At 37.0% G+C, this 20,369-nt stretch overlaps 3 protein-coding genes across 4 annotated transcripts; all 3 read right to left on the bottom strand.

Annotated features, from left to right (window-relative positions):
• Positions 1 to 3,071: 3,071 nt before the first annotated feature.
• LOC133728300 (AT-hook motif nuclear-localized protein 7-like) lies at positions 3,072 to 4,845 on the bottom strand. The gene is made up of 4 exons (XM_062155697.1): positions 4,791 to 4,845; positions 4,678 to 4,691; positions 3,692 to 3,815; positions 3,072 to 3,357 (listed from the first exon to the last, which is right to left on the bottom strand). Exons 1-4 carry the CDS (start codon positions 4,843 to 4,845, stop codon positions 3,194 to 3,196), a joined length of 357 nt encoding a protein of 118 aa, XP_062011681.1. The 3' UTR covers positions 3,072 to 3,193.
• A 2,569-nt stretch (positions 4,846 to 7,414) lies between these two features.
• LOC133724940 (ribulose bisphosphate carboxylase/oxygenase activase, chloroplastic) lies at positions 7,415 to 15,059 on the bottom strand. 2 transcript variants are annotated; one of them, XM_062151861.1, is made up of 11 exons: positions 14,377 to 15,045; positions 14,116 to 14,125; positions 13,523 to 13,585; positions 13,085 to 13,198; positions 12,873 to 12,934; positions 11,538 to 11,592; positions 11,083 to 11,284; positions 10,352 to 10,458; positions 9,568 to 9,623; positions 8,320 to 8,412; positions 7,415 to 7,645 (listed from the first exon to the last, which is right to left on the bottom strand). In XM_062151861.1, the coding sequence occupies exons 1-11, from the start codon at positions 14,821 to 14,823 to the stop codon at positions 7,538 to 7,540; spliced, it is 1,317 nt and encodes a 438-aa protein (XP_062007845.1). In that variant the 5' UTR covers positions 14,824 to 15,045; the 3' UTR covers positions 7,415 to 7,537. The 2 variants fall into 2 exon arrangements, 1 of the variants encoding a protein (XP_062007845.1); XR_009854116.1 differs by lacking the exons at positions 7,415 to 7,645; positions 8,320 to 8,412; positions 9,568 to 9,623 and adding an exon at positions 9,630 to 9,821 and having other exon boundaries at positions 10,262 to 10,458; positions 14,377 to 15,059.
• Positions 15,060 to 15,324: 265 nt separating this feature from the next.
• Positions 15,325 to 17,326, bottom strand: LOC133724941 (E3 ubiquitin-protein ligase RSL1-like). The gene is made up of 2 exons (XM_062151862.1): positions 16,316 to 17,326; positions 15,325 to 15,617 (listed from the first exon to the last, which is right to left on the bottom strand). The coding sequence occupies exons 1-2, from the start codon at positions 17,161 to 17,163 to the stop codon at positions 15,533 to 15,535; spliced, it is 933 nt and encodes a 310-aa protein (XP_062007846.1). The 5' UTR covers positions 17,164 to 17,326; the 3' UTR covers positions 15,325 to 15,532.
• Between the last annotated feature and the right edge of the window lie 3,043 nt (positions 17,327 to 20,369).

The following is a 20,369-nucleotide window of genomic DNA, read 5'->3' as shown; positions in this document are numbered from 1 at the left end:
TTCTTCGTCTTGTGGAGTTTTTAGTGAATTTAATCAATTTATGCATTTTTTTAGTTAAATGGGTTGCATTGTTAACCCTTAAATGGGCATATTTGTTAAATGGTTAAGCGGGTTGGAAACGGGCAACCCGTTTAATAAATAGTTTGGGTTTAAATTTTTGACACGATTATTAAATGGGTTGAGTTTGGGTTTGTATCTTGCGACACGGCAAAATCTTGACCCGACACGAACCCAACCCGACACGACCCATTGTCAGCCCTAGTTAAAATAAATAAAAAGCTAAACATGCTCTCCAAAATAGCTAAGGAACCAAAATAGAGAGTGTGCTAAAGATGCTCTTATTTAACGGAATATGGAGAAAACTGCTTCACATTTTTTGTTTTATATTTTTATTTTTTGTTAAATTTCTTTTCTTTTTCTTTTATTTTGTGAATTGATCTTTTTGTACTTTTTGAATATTTCTGTTCAAAGATTTTTTTAAGGGCAATATTTGAGAGATATTTCATAAAAAAAATGTTATTTTAGTTGATAAACTCTATTATCTTAATAATAGTATAGATAATTTTGACTGTAATGGAGGTGAGTATGGTAAATCACACAACTTAACGTTAAAAAATAAAAGGGCCAATAATAAAAGAGGTCATTTTAAAGTGCTTTATTATAATTGTGGTGTTGTCTCCATGATAATTAAGGTCACTCCTTAACAACCTACCACTATAATTCAATTTAATTACAAAAATTGCCATTGACATATCTCTCTCTCTCTCTCCCCCTCCCGTTACCCAGGCTCGTGGTTAATCTCTTGACCCTTGCCAAGATCTCTCTCTCTCTCTCTCTCTCTCTCTCTCTCTCTCTCTCCCTCTCAATTTCTTTGCATTTGGATTATCTGTTCGTTCGTGAAGCTCAGAAATCGATAGCTTCCTCGTCCTTGAGACCTTCGTCGACGACAACGGCAGCAGCCGCGGCTCCATGAGCGGAGCGACGCCGGAAGTGAACCGGTCGCCGTACCGGAAACTCAACTCGATCAAGAGATCGGATAGATATAGGCCAAGTCCCGAGTTTGCAGCCACTTCTGCCGATCGCAAAGCCGCCGCCGCCTCAGAACCCGATTCGCCGTCGCCGATGACATCTTGAGTTCTTCCGATCCACCGCCATGAGTTTCATCTTTGGAAAACGGAAAACACCCGCAGGTTCGCATACTTGATCGAATTTCTGGTTTCGTTGTCTCTACTATCATAAGAATTACTTTTCCTATAGTTTCTATTCGTTGAAATTTAGATGATTTGTGAAGCTGTTCATGGAAATATTGCAATTTTTTTTTTGTTCGATGTTTTTGGCAAGGTTGATCGAAGGTATATTTTATTGTTGCTCGCCATGACTGGTAATGCCGACAGTCTGAGAGATTGTTAAGAGTATAAGCTTGTTGTTTTCCTATACCAGTTGCTTGGCTTGCGCTCATCTTTGCTTTGTTATTGTTTATAATATTTCTTTTTGTACCGATGTCATTAATTGTGCTTCCTACTTGCAATCTTTGAGAGCTATCAATTTCCTCGCTTTACGGCTTTGCCGGTTTTGTTTGTTTGTGCATGAAAATCTATAAACCACTCGTAAAACTTGGTAGCCCAATGCTTAAATAATATTGTGTCCCCTAAATATGACATTCAAACTATTTATCGCATTTGTGTTTATTAGGTTTGCTATGATTGGAGTAAGGGCGCAGAAAATCACAATCCGGCCACAGCAAAGAACTACATTTACCTCCATGTTCCACAGGTATTTAAAAAAAAAAAATTAAAAAAACCTTTGAGATGCTTGAACAGTTTTCTTAATGAAGACCTAAAGAAGTTGAAATGTTAAAAACTTTTATGCACTTGATTGCAGGAATCTGAGATCAAAAGCAAGCCACAAATCTCAACTGGTGGAAGAAAGTGAAGCCGGTCCTGATGCTCTTGATCAGACATGCTATTGTATAAGCTAGTTTTGTATATAGGACATGATTGCGGCTATGCCCATCTGAGTAGATGTTTAGGTAGGAAGGTTTCTCTGGTCTTGTTTTGAATTTTCATCACCCTTCAGATTGTTTGCTACATACTAGATTGGAATCTTGAATAGTTTAGCTGTATGTAATTGGTGAGCACTGGTCCTTTGATTTGTAAAGGAATCTTGGCAAATGACATGTGATTGAAAGTTACATGATCAGTTACTTACTGACTTTGACAGTTACATGGTTAGTTACTTGCTGACTTTGACAGTTACATGGTCTGTTACTTCACTGGCTAGTGACTTGATCAGTGACGTGTATAACAAGGACATAGCCAATGACATGCAATGTGATTTGGCTAGTAACTTGGTCAGTGACGTGTGTATAACAATGATTATGTGACATGCAATATAACTTGGCCAGTGACTTAGCAAATGACATGTGATTGACAGTTACATGATCAGTTACTTACTGACTTTGACAGTTACATGGTCAGTTACTTCACTGGCTAGTGACTTGATCAGTGACGTGTATAACAAGGACATAGCCAGTGACGTGCAATGTGATTTGGCTAGTAACTTGGTCAGTGACGTGTGTATAACAATGACTGTGACATGCAATATAACCTGGCCAGTGACTTGGCAAATGACATGTGATTGACAGTTACATGATCAGTTACTTACTGACTTTTACAGTCACTGGTCAACTCACTGTTACACACGTCACTAACCAAGTCACTGGCCATGTCACAGGCCAATGAAGTCATTAGCCAGCCCAAGTCCTTAATTAGTGAGGTCACTAAGCAAGTCAATGTTAACCTCAAGTCACTGGTTATGTTACTGGGCAAGTCACTGATCATGTAACTGAAGTCACTGTCAATCACATGTCACTTACCAAGTCCTGGCAAAGTCACTTTTGCCACTGTTATATCCATGTCATTGTTTAATAGTGTAATTGATCTTTATAGAAGGTTTCTCAATTTACGGCAGTGAAGTAAATGAATGCAAGTTGCTATCAATTTATTCAAGTATAAACAAGAACAACCTTTTTTTACAACTCAAAATGGAACCAAACTTCATTCATTGGATACCTAAACTGTTACAGAGAGATGTCAAAGGGAAAGGAAGGTGACATTCTACTCCTTCGAACTAATCATTAGAATAATATAATGACTATCTTCTTTTGTTTTTTCTTCCTAAGAAACCATGTTAGCTACACAGGTCCTGCAGCTATCAATAGACCAGCCAGTCTAACAACTCTACCATCTGAACCTGCCAAAGAGACGCTCATGCCACCTGACCTGCTCTTTGTTCCTTCATTCTCAGTTGGCATATATGATCCAGACAATGAAAGTATCTCAAATCGGCCCTGTAAATAACATTTCAAGTAAATCATGTTAACCTAGTCAAAAACTTGAAAGTTAAAATCGGGTTGAGACAAAAATACAGAAGTCATATATAAAAACAGTGAGATGCAATAATGTACTATCTTCTACTTGCCAGAGTTGATCCATTTTTCACAGTAATGTTGATATCTCCTATTTACTAATACAAGAACATTTAAACAGAAAAACAATACTATATGCACAACAGTAAATACAAGAGTAGAAATGAGAATACTTTGCAACTAAGAAGTTACATGATGCAGTAACTTCATATGTTAAAAATTACACAAACACTCGCAAAGGACGGAAGGCCGTACCTCGTATGTTAAAAGTACCTCCAGAAGTACTGGGCTGTCGAAGTGTGACATTTGATATGGTACCATTTGCAGAAAGTATGCAAATAGCATGAGATCCTTGTTGAGAGAATGTCATAATCTTCATCGTGACATCCTGCATAGAACAAAAGACACATCAGAAATCAAGTATAGCATAGATCAAATCACTAAATATTTAACGCATGCTTAAGATATCTTGAGATATGGGACCTGAATCAACTTTCAAAAGCTTTTTTCTCTTTTTCTTTTTGCTCGTTATTAAAACTGATTTCCCATAGAATCCATACTTTAAGATGATAACTTACATTATCCATTGGGTATTGTCTTGGTGATTTATACAGAAGAAACCCATACTTGATTTACAATGGAAGTATACCATTAGGCCTCCAGAAAGCTGGGTGTACTAATAAATTTGTATTCATAAACACTTCAATCTCAAACAAACAAGCAAGTTCTCAAAAAGAAAGAGTAGATTATCATCCAAAAACCGGGAACAATTCAAACTATTAATACAGACACAGACATGGAAATCCTCAACTAGTAAAACACTAGGCTAACAAGTTAATAACCAAGCAACTTAGTACCACTGGGAATCAATTCATTATATTTGTATTCCAACCAATTCTAGCCAATGCAAGAAAACAACATCAACCGGAAAACTAAACAAATAATCAGTTCAATGGACACTAGTTTGACAGTAAAGAATCCTTATACAACTAGAGAAATAACGCAACAAGTACAGAACCCCTCATTCCAAAATCCAGATTGATATCTAATTACAAACTTCACGGACAACAAAACAAAGTAAGATTACCATCATTTCTATTCTCATACCACAAAACTAAGCATTTCAAGCTATTTTTCTAGAACTTAATTCCTCAGGACAAAAACCAAAACAACGGTCCGGAGGTCACAAAATCCTCACCAATATATCCAAGCAGAATACCTACTAATATATTCGAGGCAGCCATACATACACTTCCATTACAGTCTATAATTCATATTCATTCAATCACTAAAACATATATAAACGAAAGAAAATGACCAAGAGATCCACACCTTGACACATATATAGAAATTGAAGGCTTACCAATTCCAGAAGCTCCGCCGGTGACGAGAGCTGAGAGACCTGGTTTCAGCTCCATTTCGTCGGAAATTGAAGAGCTAAGGTGATGATGACGATGACGAATTAACAATTTAATTATGATAGATAAAAAAAAAAAACTATAATTTCATCAGAAAAGGGAAGTAGAAACTATAGTAGTGTTCACAAAGCAAAAATAAAACTCCTACAGCATCTTCCATAACATTAAGAAACTAATTGATCAACTATAAGCTATGTACTACTAGTGCAGAAATTAAGGAGAAGGAATGACATTGAAATAACAAGGAAACCCAACGATAGAAAGAGATGTGAACAGTTACCCAGTAGTAATTTGAATCCTACCTTCTTACTTCAGAGAACCTACCAATCAGAACAAATACAATGGTCCCGCTGGCCTTTTGGAAAGCTTTATCAACAAGCTCACTTTAACTATTAGCAGAGCAAGAACAGATCAAAACTAACATAACCTATTCCTATCACAAATCAACCCATCGAAACATGAACTACAACAACAATTTCCTCAAGCATCCAAAGCCTGCAACACATCAAATGTTGCACCACAGCTTGAATACACAAAAAATTATAAACTTGAGACCTAATTTCCCCTCTAAGTTTTTGGCACTAATTTATAATGTGCCATGAATATCAACTGCAGCGCCTCAGAATTATCGGGATCATTACAGTACACAACCCTAGAGTACCCCCTATCCCCAATCTTGGCATGAACATCTTCGAAAGAAGACAGAATACACGAAAACGAGTACAATTTACTGAATTGTATCATTCTCCTTCGCCCTCTTGGCATTTTCACACACCTCAAGCTCTTGAATCCAATCCCTAAACCAAATTCCCCTCAATTTCCCACCAACATTGCTCCTTAACTTTCCACAAAATTCACCAACCAAACAAAAAAGTCACACCTACTTCTTCAAATCACAGAAAATTCCAACCATCCACGCATTCAATATGAACTACAACACAAAAATCAGTACCGAATCTACAACAACATAGCCACAATATGAACTCAAAAACTCACAACCTCAAATTCAAGCGAGGCTAATCAAATCGGAGAGAGATTGAGAGCATAGTATAAGAGCTAAAGCAAAGCCTGAGGTGTGGAATATACGAAAACCCTAGCTGCGAGAAGTACCTTACTTTGATTTCGGGGTTTGCAGAGATCTCTTCTTGCCACCTGAGCTGCTAAAAATGTTGACTGAGAGAGAGAGAAGAGAGAGAGAGTGTGTGAGAGAGAGAGAGAGAGTGTGTGAGATAGAGACCTCTGTATGAATAGGAGAACAAAATTCGCGATGAGGAAGAAGAAGTTGTAGGTACAGATAGAGTCTCAAGCACCGAATCTCGGAAACAGCTCCCGTCGTCTTCATGATTGTCGTCGCCTTCCAGTTCGTCTCTAGGTCGCTTTCTAGTCGGAGATGGAGGTCCAGTGGTCACCGGCGACTCGGCTCCAGCCGGAGAAAGATCGGTGCAAAAACACATCAACTTCGGAGACGGCGAGGGGTTCGATGCAGAGGCGGAGAGCAGTGGAGGGGAGTAGCGTAGGGAGGATTCTCTCGATCTGGTTTTGATATTGAAACACAAATTGGGTATATTAAATACTAAGGGTAAAATGGAAAACGAAAATATCACAAACTGACTTTTTTTAACATTACTTCATCATTAATAAGGACTAAATTAATATTACTAACAATTCATGATAAAAAAAAAAAAACAATTCATGATGGACATTTTTATCAAGTGGGAAACTATGTGACTTTTTTATCATTTCACACTCTAATGTGACTTTTTCCATCATTTCTCTAAAATAAAATTTATATCACTACATTAAATGATTATAGGTACGAAAATTTATCTGTGATTGTAGTATTGTACGCATCGATACATGGGTTATTACTTGGATGAAAATTTCATATTATCTCTGCTTACTATGATGTACTGTATCCATTTATCATAATAATTATTGATGCAGCTATTCAGGTCAAATTTTAAGAGAAACAACGGAATGCAGACCTCAAATGCTTCATATACTTAACTCGTTTGTGGTGGTATCTAATGTAATAAGTGTGACATAGAATTTTCGTCCAGGGATAAAGAACTATATTCAATACCCAGATTGAGGCATTTTTTCTTATCCCCACCCTAGATGCCTAGGTCGAAGCATGGTTGCCAATTTTCTTTGGTTTGTCTTTGATTTATTCGCTTTTTATTTTAAATAAGTAAACATATAACAATTAATGTCCTTTTCAGTGATAAAGAACCATTTTTAGAAATTAAAGATCGACTATGAACACAAGCCTTGCTTAAAGCACCATTAGCAACAAACGCCTCCTCCGAAGGAGTCCATCAACACAAGCCTTGCTTAAAGCTAAGCGAGGTTTGTGGCCATCTCTTTCTTAGGGTTTTGTAGGATTTTATATTTTTTTGTTGGTATTTTTCGTTGGCTACATCTCTTATTATTGTCCCTAGCCAACAGAACTGATATGTGGATCCAGTTTGAATGTCCAGGTGGCTTTACCAAATTGCTTATAGATCATACAGAACCATTCCCTAACAAAATTGCAATTCTTCTCACAGTTGTGCTTTTAAATGGAAGATGAAAGTGAAATATCTGCAGAAAGTGAAATATCTGCAAAATGGCACTTGTAGGATTACAACTATGCACACCCAACAAGCCAGAGCATGACAAAACATATTAAAAGGATATGATACTACAAGTTCTAATCATCCATGTTCTTCATGTATTCCTTTGAAAGTTTGGTCTCCATTATCAACTGCTGTTCTTTCAGCAGAGAATACCCGGATTCAAGCAAAGCCTCCATCGTTTGCTGTACAACAGAAGACCAAAACTACTCAAATGGTAATCCAACCTACTATAGAGAGTTTGAGCAAACCACATGGAGTGTACTTGAAGAAAGAAAGAGAGACAGTCGACTGACATTGAAGGGACAACAAAGACATTATATTCTGTTTGCAGCTAAGGAATACTATTAATTCCCTTATCCAAAAACCAAAAAGAAAAAAATAAAGGACAATTAATATCTGGAAACCAAACTCTCTATTCTATCAGAAAAATCTTAGCATAAGAACGGGAATGTGAATGCATCCATAATCCAATTTCAATTATTTCGTCAAACAGTTTTCTTCAAAGGTACATCTGAAAAAGAAAAAATATAACCACTGGTACCTTTCAAGAAAAAGGGTTTTACACAATAATATATTCAGTTCCAAACTATATAAGTATATCCATTTCATTTCTTACTTCAACGGTTTCGTTCTCTAGTTTATAACAGAAGGGTTGATATTAATATGGACCTGCAGTCAGACTAGTGTTAACACGACAGATACATGTATTTACCAACTAGTTGTACTGTAGTTCAATCTATTTAATTGGCTCTCAAATATTAACAGGAGATGAACCCAGTTCGCTGAATGCAAAAACTGGTTATATGGATAGCAGGCTTCGAAAATAAAACACTTTTTTTATGAAGGACCACAATACCTTTGGAGGAGTATATACAGGAAGATTGTCATCCTTTCTTCGCTTCACAAGTTTGTTTCCAAGACTTTCAACACCGCCAATATCATCAATCCACTAAAGAAAATGAACACAATTTAGCCAACAAATGTGCAATAGTAATAATACCAAAATTTTAAGAAAGCTACCCTGGCACAATCTTTAACTCATAAATGAAAAGATTTGATCTGTTAGATCTCTTGTTATTTTGTTTTCCTTCTTAAAAACATCATTCAATTTCATATTTTCCATTTTAGATCTCTTACAAAACAGATAATAAATAAAGATTTACTTGAATTCACAAATCTGTTTTCTTATAGAAATTTTGCAACTACTGGCTTACCATTTTCAGGTTACTCAGATTTCTTCAATAGTAAAGATAATTAGTATTTAGTTCTTTGGTTGATGGTTATTCAACAACAAACTAGGCGACATCATGTTAAGTGTATTTCAGAAATTCATTTCAGTTTTGGTAAATCTCATAGAACAATATTATGGGGCCGACGAGTTTTGGCTTCACAGTCATGACACATGAATCTACCTGATAAATGTGAATTATAGTTGGATTGTTATACAAATATAAATCATCTTTTCAGATGCTGCTATTTTAGCTTTCCCAGTTGACTGTCACAACTTGCCACTGAGAGTGGTCAACCAAGTGACCTCCGTTGATTATCCTGGGCAAGCAGCAAGCTGTAGACCTAGAAAGCCCAAATTTCCTAGGTGACCGACAATTTGTCAGGCAACAATGATGTGACAGTCAAACACACTACTTAAGGGGACATATGCCCTCTTTTAAAGATTTGAAATTTAGCCTTCTGGACGGTTCTGTTGTGGAGTTTGTCTATACATAATTTTGCCCTCATTCATTTTGAAATGAGAAGCATGGAAGCTAGAGTATCTTCCAGCTTCTTATTAGTGAAGTTTTTACAACCACGCAAAACTAAAGACAAAGTAGAAAAGAGTATCTATGCAACTTCTTTATCTACACAAAATTCTCAACCTTGTTTTATGACAATTTAATTTCCTACACATATTATGTTAATAATAAAACAAATGATCACTGTGTATATGTTAAAACCATGCTATCTATATCATTCAATTTGTAACCACTTACCACAAACAATTTTCCAACCTTTGAAATGGGCATATTTGAAAACAGGTAGCAAGGGTCTAGCACATTTTAAGATTGAGATGTCTTTCTTTTGTCAAGACAATCAGAATATCATATACCTTAGAAATTGACCGATCATATGTTCGAGACCGTAGAGCTCCATAGAAATCCAGTGCTGCCAAGTAGGGAAAAAAAAACTATAAATATACGACATGCAAAAATCTTCAAAAACTAGCATAATAAACGTGAGAGGAGTCTTCAAATTCCTCTCACTGAATCTAATTTTTAGAGTATATAACTAAAGGCATCAAGATGCAGGCTACTAATCATCGATACAGCCACAATATAGACACAGGTCCATAGAAAAAAAAAAGGGTTATTATCACAAATGGTACCTGAATTATACCTCAATCTTATCGATGGTACCTGAACTTCAATTTTGATCACAACCAGTACCCAAACTTTTCGATTTCATTTTAAATGGTACCTAGAGCCACCTCCGGTCACTATTCCGACTAAAAACAGCATGTAAGGCGATCATAGTGATGATCTTTGATGATTTCAAGGGTTGCGATCATATATAGTGATGATCTTTTTGGTAATAGACTTGCCTTGAACTTTTTTTAAATTTTTTTTTTAATTTTAGATTTGGCTTTTTTGGCCGGAATAGTGACTGAAGGTGGCCTTAGGTACCATTTAAAATGAAATCGAAAAGTTCGGGTACTGGTTGTGATCAAAATTGAAGTTCAGGTACCATCGATAAGATTGAGGTATAGTTCAGGTACCATTTGTGATAATAACCCAAAAAAAAAATAGACACTAGATTTCCTGAGATTGTTCTCTCCATATGATAACATTCTATAAAGTGGACAGTTCAAAGAGGAAAAGAGAGCAGAGTCATACCTTGGTTAGGAAAAGTGTCAACTATACTTGCAACTTCATCCCTGGATATGCCATCTTTCTCATACATTCTGTTAACAATGTTAATGATATCCTCACGGTTAGGTTGCCTGTTTCACAAACAACATATCAGAAGAATGGCCTAGCTCATTTACTTTCATTTTAATGGAAAGGCAAAAGTTTCGGATATATTGTGTTAAAAAATAAATAAACAGATGAAATCCATGCATTAGTATAGAGTATCGTTTGGTCACATACAGAAGAAAATATTAAATGATATGACGTGGTAGTAATAAAATTGTTAACAATAACAATAGTTATATGCAGAATTTCAAGAAGTCAAGAACTATATTTTCCGAAAAAAAAAAAATTTGTAAAGAACTATGGTTGAGCAATAAGGAACCTACAGCAATCTTTGAAAAAATAGTCCAATAATTATTGAAAATGACCCAGCACATGGAATCCTCGTTAGAAACTCATAAACTGGTGAAACACGTCGCTCCCTTTTATGTTCTGATTATACTGTTCAGAGTATGGTTCAGGCAAACAATGTTCAGGGAAGAAGTTACATCAGTAAAAGATAAGATTGACAACTATTCATGCATGGGTCAAGCCAATCGATTCGTTAACAAACAGAGACTTCCAATTGGGAAAGAGGCCCCTGTATTAATTCTTAAAGGAGTGATTTAAAATAAAATAAATAAATCCTTTATGGCTTTATCAAATACACATACCAATAAAACTTTTCCATCCTTCCATCACGGATTAAGGGAGCATAAATTTTTGAAAAATCATTTCCTGTAACAATGATAGGAACTCTGTTTGTGATATCTGATTCTCGCCAGTCTTGTCCAATACTAACTCTTGTAGGATTATCACATAGATTCATCAAAGTTCCAACAACAATTTGATTATTGACTGTCATCTGAGTGTTTCCTACAACAGAATAGACAACAGTGCATTTAAGTTAAAAGAATAAAGGGATGAATAAAAATCAAAGTGGTCAATTCAATAATTTGTGACCGATGAAAAGTATCGGAAAGATATAAGACAATATATAACACTTACTTTTCTACCAAAGCAAAAGCAATATAAAAAAACGAAAAAAAGGTCGGTGCCAGCCGGTTCATATTCTTAGGATTTCTTTTTATCATTGCAAGATATACAGTCTAAATCAAAAAATGCTCACCAAATCTACCGAGCCCAGCATCAATGTCATTGATCATCAAACAGCTCATCTTGCCCTACGGTAGTCGAGAAAAGCAAAAGCTGCATAAAATATCTAAAAAGATAGTAGGAAAGGAGCACCCATCAATTCTCCGACAGTATTTAATGCCACTATTGGAACAAATAAAGGTAGTAATGAAGGTGGTTGTGTTATCTTCTATGAATAAAATTAATTGTGCCATGGTATATGGCAGTTTCAATACTGTGAGGCACACAGCCTTCCAGTTTTGTAAATGATCTCTTAGCTTAAGAGATCCTCCGGAGCGAATTTAAGAGGTGAGAGTTAGTAACATAATCATTGAGAGTGGAATACATTATTGTAATATTGAAGTACTGCTCTAGCTCAAATTATGCCGAGATGGGACTAGTGTGTATATGGGGAAAATATTAAAGGGCAGTTCTTGATAGCATAACTTTTTAGTCCCTAGCATCAACAGGAAAGAAAAAGGTGTAGACATAAAGCCCTACATAAAACCTGCCTAGGTTTATTGCAAGTATTTTCAAATTCTGCAACTTCATTGACATAATCACACAGGCAAGGAATTACTGTTTTAAAAGCTGTTCACATTTTTACTCATGGAGCATCTGGTTACAATTCAAAAGAGACCTAAAGAAACTTCTACCAGACATGTGCATAAGTACATGAAGAAAGTGGAATAAGAGAAGTGAAACTTTAGATTACTTAGCAAGTAAGTTGAGTTATTAAAAGAGCTAAATAGGCTCTGCTCATGTGGTTTCTTTAATTATTTGCAACTGCGCGCATCAGTTCCTATTTTCAGAGAACTTGCTATCTCTCTCACATTCACAGATAAAACACAGAAGTGCAATAGGCAGTCCTCACAGACTCCAAGATGGAAAAAAGGTTGAATCAGATGCAGGTAGATCAGTAATTGGAACTCAGTTCCAATTTTCAGAGAACATGCTATGCTCTCTCTCTCTCTCACACACACACACACAGAATTGCAATAAGTCATACTGTCGTAGGCAGTCTTCAGACCCCAATAGGGAAAAAAGGTTGAATCAGATGCAGGTAGATCAGTAATTGGAACTCAGTTCCCATTTTAGAGAATGCTATGCTCTCTCTCTCTCTCACACACACATACATACAGAATTGCAATAAAGTCATACTGTCATAGAGAGTCTTCACAGAACCCAATATGGAAAAAAGGTTGAATCAGATGAAGGTATATCAGTAATTGGAAGAACAAGACAAATTGCATGGCCGTGAAACAGCACAGTTTAACTTCATAACCCAAGACATACATATATTAACAGTGAAAGTGGTAGAGCTTCTAACTTGGTTCTGGACAACTTGAGAAGCTGTTCTATAGCGTTCCCGTATCAATTTCCCTGGTTCCCCTGTAATGGAGATTTGATTATATACAGAATATAAGCTAAGTTGGAACATATTTATATACACACAGACAGACAGACACACACGATACATATTAGCATTGCAAACAGAAAACTTCATTGAGAAAAGTTTATAAGAAAACAGTAGTATCTTACCAGCTCTTTCTGATTCTAATTCCCCAGCAGACATAACTACAGGTTCAACTCCCATAGCTTGAAATACAAGTTCAGTCTGAAATGACTTTCCTTGGCCTTTTCCTCCCCAAATACCTGTAATATAATTATATAAAATGCTTTAGTTTCACATGATTATATTAACATGTAACCGCCTGAGACTAGAATCCTTATAATGCTACATTCAAAACACTAAGACCAATTTAAAAGATATAGAAGATTAAAAAAAAAAAAAGATGAATAAGACTTTTCAAGAGAAAATAACTGGTCATACCAACTTACAAATCAGAGCCAGTACAGTTCAGAAGAAAAACACAGAATACATATAAACTGAAATATATCGATTACTGACTTTTGAGTTCAACAAGAATTCTTGCAATAACCAGTACAAAATTATTAAGACCAAAAATACCCACATACCTAGAATCAAAGGAACTTTCGTATTGAGAATATGAGCAAGGTAGTTCTTCGCCATATGGCATACTGCACTTAAATACCACATATCAGATTACTTTAAATATCAATAGATAGGGTGATGCTGAAGAGCTGCATAGAACATAACAAAGTCAAATAGTGAAAGAAACAAATCATCAATAACAAGTTCAATCCAAGAACAAACGAGTCAAGAATACAAATGTCTCTAGTGCAAGCCATCTAAAGGACGGCATTTCAAGTCCAAACGAGAAAAATGAAGATTCTTTTTAACTGATTTTATCAACCACCCCATTCGAGCATTACATTCTCCAAACAAAATCATATTTTCATTATCTTGCATGTGGCGCCCAACTTGCAATGTATATCAAATGAACTGCATTCTAAACTGGCCAATTCAGGGAAGAAACAGAAAATGTCCAAATATATAGCAAACGCATACCAAAGCTCAGTGAAAGCAAATATTGCCAATCACATGCAGGGGGAAAAACATACATTGAGTTTTACCAAGTTTTCGTACTGGTTTGACCTGAATCATTGCAGATAATAGATAACCTTTCACCCAGTTTCGTAGAACTTACCGACTTTATCCTGCCAAAAGAAAAACACAAAATAACTTGCCACAAACTCATTACAGTTTTAAGCAAAGAAAATATCAATAATATCAACTTGTATGTTATGTATTATAACATTTTGCAGACCTTAGACACTAAAATAAACCTGGCATACTATCAACAATGACATCGATACTCGAAAGAATCAATGCAATTGTCATTGAATTTCACTCACAGCTAAAATTGGAGGAAAATTACAAAACGAAGAAGCAGTTGACAGGATCATACCATGAAGAGAGGCGCAATGTAATAATCGCCTTGCAGGTACTGGAAGGACCTGGTGACCTTCTGGCGATAATCAAAGACGATATCGGAGTCACGGCCGAGGAACTTGCCGACGAAGAGGTCATCGACGACGCCGGCCCGGGCTCCGACGGCGATGTTCATGTTGTCGGCCTCTTTGCCGAGCCTGTATAAGTAATCCTCGCCCACAGAGTCCTTGGCCTCCCACGAGGACTGGTCCGAAAGCCTCCTGTTCTTCGGCTCACCGCCGCCATTGTTGGCGTTGCCGTCGTTGGCGTTGGTTTTGGGGTCAGGGACGGAGGAGGAAGAAGGAGAGGGGGTTGCGGAGCAGGAAAGGGAGAAGATGGGTTTGTTGGTGGGAAATTGGTGAGTGAAGAAATGGGAGTGAGGGAAGATTGGGGTTTTGAGAAGAAATGAGTTGCAGAGAGTCATCGTTTGGGATTTTTGCTCGGAAAGGAGTGACTCACCGACTAGGTGACAGTTTGGCGCCACAAGCTAACCGAAGCATATCCGTGTAACTTTATACAGAAACTTTTTTAATAATACTCATTGGCCACAGCTTTATGTAATAATTATCTTGAGAAACAGTAGCTCCGTAACTCGACTTTTAATCAATCGACACTGAGATGTCTTAAAATTTAGAGTATTAATTTGGCGAAAATGTCCGCCTGGTCAGTTATTGATCAAGAAAAAAATGCTCAACCACCCTTGGATGTAAATTCAATGGCAGAAAGAATTATTATTAAGTTGAAGTGTTTTGTTTTCCACCATTGGATGTAAATCTAAGGGTTATTGAGCATAAATTCTTTGGTCAGCAAACTGACCAGGTGAACCGTGAACACCACCGATAGGAGACATGATCACTAGAATGTTGCATACTACGTGTTGATAAAAAAGACAAAAAAATAATTAAAAAAAAAAACAAAGCAAAAGTTCATATAACCATAAATTAGTTGCTCAAGCTTTAAATTCATACAATCAAGTTGTTCAAAGATATTATCAAGAACGATCTACTTGCACAACTATATATGCATTTTTGTTGATCATATGAACTCATATGAGCGTTCTAAAGCAACACAGACCATAACTATAGAGGCCAAAAGAAACATAACTATATAGTGGATGCCTCCTCATCCATCCATTAAGTTCTGTTGCACTGAGACTGGCACCCACCATGGTTACTTGTCCATTCTGCTCCACAACCATAGCAGAACTGAAATTGGCACCTGAAACCACAACAATTTACAAAGCATCAACTAACTAATCTATCAAAAAGCATACCAAATTTTATGAATATTACATTAACTAATATTTGCAGGGGCTAGTTCAACATATTATAACGATAACATGATCAGGAACTAACACCACTTATGTTCATAAAGAAAATCACCAAGTCAAGAGACAGAGAGAGTGTGTAAGATGGTCTACAAAAGAAAATTCGTAAAATTTTGGTTCATAGATATGGAAGCACAAGAAAATTCATCCCAAAAAAAGAAAAAAGAAACAGAAAAAAGGAACAAGTAAATATGGGAGCATTTGTTCGTCTTTTGTTAGGAGTGAAGGGTCGTTTCGGTAGTCTTTCTAGGAAATGATAGGAGACTTTATCTTCCTTTTCTTTCAAAAAAGGGCTTTCGCCAATCGCCACTGGTAAGGAATTGGATTCCCTCTAGTTCAGGGGTCATAATTTTCCGAGAAAGTCTCCAAATTGATAATTTTGCAGCATATATACTTTGTAATATTTTCAACACTTACTCGTAACACTAATATATTTGTTCAATTTCTTGATAAATACATCAAACTGGTGGTGATGATGGTGACATTTAAGGGGTGTGTAAATAGATGTAAATGTCCTTTGTAACTAAGCATCAGATACTCATAAAATGTGTGATAATAGTCATAGCACCAAGTCAAAAAAAAAACTGACCTGCAAGAAATGTGCAAACAACCTTGAGTCTTCTCCACATAAAAGTGGCACCTGGGGCACCTCTTCCACTTCTTCTCCTTTGCAAGCTGATTGACCATAAGATCTTCCCTCCCTCTCTCGTCCTCGTTAAGCATCTGAAACTCCTCACAATCAACCCCAGAATGCCACGGAACCTGACATCCGGCGCAGAACAGTCTATGGCAAGCAGGGCACTCTGACTCTCTCACTGCCTCCCCTTCGTTCTCGATCACCAAAACCATTGAGCAATCACTGAAAGGGCAGTAGAGTTTCTGCGACCCCACGAACAACGCTTCACAAAGGGCATCATTCCACCTTTCGAGAACCAATTTGGGGAGAATTGGGGTACAATCCTCAAGTTTGAGGACTGCTTTGCAATCCAATCCGGGGCAGGAAACAATGTGAAAGCTCTCGTCCAGTTTCGCGGCTACTTGTCTGGTTATGCAATCTGAGCAGAAGGAGTGAGCACAGCTTTCATTTGAGAACATCTGGTTATTCTCTTTGACTTCAACACAAATCCCACATAGGGTTTGGGTTTCTGGGTCAAGGACTTCATGGGTTGCACTGGATGGGACTGCTTGGGCTGCTTGGATTGTCAGAGTTGATGAGGAACACGACGCGATGTTGCTCATGTTTTGGGAAATGAAGGCAGAAGACGCCATTATAGCCTCTTGGAACTGCAATTCTTCTGCGTATTTGGCATCTGATATCATCGTCGGATCGATGCGAATCTCATCTTCAGGATCATCAGAGTCATGATGAATCAGTGCTGACAAGGAGGTATCATCCAGATCAAGAAGAAGAGAGACAGCAGACTGTTCTTGTGCCATGACTCTTCAAGTCTCGCCTGACTTTTGATCTCCACTAAGGGAAGTTAATTATGAGAAATGGTACATATAGAAAAATCATCTCCGAAAAGGAAGTCGCGTAATCGCGTATGCTTTATTCGCAAGACCTTAATATAACAAACTTATCTAGGAAGGTCGTTAGCTTCGATAGGAAGGTCATCTATTAAGTCCTTCCTTGAGGGGTTTCGTCTTCTAGTCATACAATATCACAACGTACGTTGGGGATTAATGTGGGGTTTGGAAAAAGCTTGGGTCCCCTCATTTCACGAAAAAAGATTGTATTATTGAATAAGATTCTCATTTTGACTTTCCATCGTGGATTAAAAAAAAAAAAAAACAATTGTGAAAAATACAAATTGCACGACAATGTTCAGAGTTTTTCTATTATAACTTCCAAATTTTCTTATTTAACCTCCTATGCTTTTTACACCTCCAAAGCTAGCTTCCACACTTTGGTCTTCCGGCGCAGTCTCCGACCTGGGCTGACCCCAATTTCCATCTACAGTTTTTCCATGTGGAAGACTCAATCTTTACACTTAATCTCCGGTGCCGACGCTTTCCAACAAAGCCTTGAGGACCCGGAAATGACGTTTAGTTTGATGAAGCAGATGAAGGCTTGTGGAATTAAGCTCTTATGGCCTGGCATTGTTTGGTTTCTGTAACAAGGGGAAGGCTGATAGAGGTTATGAACTATATATGATGTATTAACATCAGTGACAGGATTGGAGTCACCAGCAGTAGCCAAGGATGAGTATGAAATTTCCCCTTCTAGGATTTTCACCCAAGAGAAAAAAAAAAAAGGTTGAAGAAATTTTCAATTGTTTTATTATTATTTTTTAATAAATTGATGTAAGAAGACAATTTTGCCCTAAGAAATTAGACCACATGCGTAGGACGTGCTTCATTTTTATAGTCAATTGACGGTCAACTAATAGAAGTATCACGTTGATAAAAAAAATGAGTCCAGGTATCACGTTGATAACATTGTAAGTTCAGGTATCATCCTGACAGTCATCTAAGTCTCCAGACACTGTTGGTGAAAAAAACCCCTACTGAAATCAGCAAATGAAGCTCAGAGCTTCCAGCTTCCAATCTCCATAGGACCACATCGATGTAATAATTTTTCCAGTTGTTTATTCTAGTATAATGTAACTTTTCCAGCACAATTTACATTCCAAAGGTCGATACATAACGGTCGATGTACAATCCGGTCAGTTCTTTTCATTTTTTTTCATGAAATACCTCAAACTTTATTAAGTTGTTCAGAAGATATTAGCCTGGACAAGTGGGTCAAGCAGACCTATTTAGGATGTTCTTCATCCAAATTACTACATAATTGAAATACAGACCACGAGAATCTAAGGAAACAAATGACATCCAATTCAGTACACAAATAACGCTCCATAGGAGGAACCAAAGCTTGTGGTTTGACTTCACATTGACACAAAGGAAGCTACAATCCACAGGAATGACAAATCATAGGCAGCAACTCTATTTTAGTGATGGCTGTACTTAGTGTTCTCTCAATATAGGAGCCTCAAGAGAACACTAAATCACACAGAGGGCTCGCCCGACATTGACCAACTTTGTCTCCCAATTCAGATTCACCGCTGTAATTACAGAATGGATATGTGTGTTTCCCAACTAATGCAACTGATCAATATGTCAACAAATTTAGGAATTAGTCTTAGGAGTGCAGGCCTGTTCGCATCCTAATATAGGAGTGCAGTATAACTTGAATCCTAATCGAAATTGCAGATCAATCTGAATAAGTCTGATGATGTTATGCTTTACTCAATTAACCAAACCATTCAAAGTAAACTCATCACACATAACACAAGATTTGTTGACGCAGTAAAACCCTCCAAAGAGGTAAACAACTGCAGGCACTATGCCAGTGAACAATTCACTATATGAATATGAAAGTACATAAAGATCTTACACAACTCATCTACTAGAACCAATCTAGTGGGCAGCGGTGTCTCCTCGTCTTTGCTACTTCCAAATCAGCGACCTTGTTCTCCTTTGTCAATCTTGAGATGACACAACTCTTACCTCGGTTGTCAATCACCTCAAGGCACAAATCATGCATGAACTACCAACACACATGAAGCATAAAACCAGAAAACTTTTTTGACAGAAAAAGCTTGGGATTTGATAATCCTTCAAAAGCTAAACAAGGAACAGCTTATGAAGAATTCTCACATGAAACTTTAGCTTAATGCTTTCTGAAGATAAAGGCAGAAAACTCTCAAGAAGGCAACGACCAAATATTCTGATATATTCCACCACTTGAACAACCCTAAGAGAAACATATATATAGGAGAGGACGAGCTAGGGTTTCTGATGTACATGGGCTTCATGACGTCTTTTTAAAAGCATGGATTAAAATAGAATCATCATTTAGAAAAGCCCATAAACCAATTTAAGAAAGTTTGAACGCTTTGGATAAAACAATCTGAAAATTCGCATATCAATGCATTAGGATTGAAAAGATTTTCGCATCCTACAATAGGATTTAAAGACAAGTTCAGTCCTAACCTCTTGACAAGCATGCACATGTATGCAAGACATACCTGATTGATGAGAGTGGTACATGAAGCTTGAAGCATTCCATTCTTTCAAGGATCCAAGAGTAGAAAACTATTACAAGAAACGATGACTCTTGGTTGTTGCGCTTAGGAAATGCCAATCAAAATAAACATTGCACTAACAACCGCCTTCTCAGAAGCATTGCCGGAGGCATACCACAGAGAACTTTTCAAGGAATATGCAGATGTTACAGGCTTTGCTTCCCTCTTTTAGTCTCCCTCCTGATCTTTTGTCTACTGCAATTGACATAGGGGTGTTTGCCGCACCTTCACCATGGAAATGAAAAGAAAAAGAGAATGATGTGCCTTGCATAGTAAAATAGGATAACCGATCCATGTTGACATATTTGTTGAGAATATATACATCCCACATGGGAAAAATGGGACCTTGCTAGTGGGTTTATAAAAGAGATCCATTTTAATAGCTACTCTCCGAGTTTATCATATGTCAAAAGTTAATTACCTAGTTCAGGGAAGAGGCTCATCAAGCAGTCAATGGCTAGTAGAAAAAGTTTCCTTGATGATATCATCGTTGCCTGACCATCCTCCTCCAGATATAGAATGCTAAGATGTCATGGATTCGATCAATCTCTGTAG

Source organism: Rosa rugosa, chromosome 1, assembly GCF_958449725.1.
Source record: "Rosa rugosa chromosome 1, drRosRugo1.1, whole genome shotgun sequence".
NCBI classification, from domain to species: domain Eukaryota; kingdom Viridiplantae; phylum Streptophyta; class Magnoliopsida; order Rosales; family Rosaceae; genus Rosa; species Rosa rugosa.
Note: the sequence above shows the minus strand (reverse complement) of the source record. Positions and strands in the feature narration are given on the sequence as shown.

Bases quoted from the DNA above. Each gene is read 5' to 3' on its own strand.
- LOC133728300 (XM_062155697.1), bottom strand. From the start codon at position 4,845: ATGGAGCTGAAACCAGGTCTCTCAGCTCTCGTCACCGGCGGAGCTTCT. The intron at 3,358-3,691 runs ACATACGAGGTA...ACTTGAAATGTT, and splicing joins TACTTCTGGAGGTACTTTTA to ATTTACAGGGCCGATTTGAG.
- LOC133724940 (XM_062151861.1), bottom strand. From the start codon at position 14,823: ATGACTCTCTGCAACTCATTTCTTCTCAAAACCCCAATCTTCCCTCAC. The intron at 11,593-12,872 runs GTTAGAAGCTCT...CGACTACCGTAG, and splicing joins CTCAAGTTGTCCAGAACCAA to GGCAAGATGAGCTGTTTGAT. The intron at 7,646-8,319 runs GTATTGTGGTCC...TCTGTTGTACAG, and splicing joins CTGTATATACTCCTCCAAAG to CAAACGATGGAGGCTTTGCT.
- LOC133724941 (XM_062151862.1), bottom strand. From the start codon at position 17,163: ATGGCACAAGAACAGTCTGCTGTCTCTCTTCTTCTTGATCTGGATGAT. The intron at 15,618-16,315 runs GTCAGTTTTTTT...TTGTGGTTTCAG, and splicing joins TGTTTGCACATTTCTTGCAG to GTGCCAATTTCAGTTCTGCT.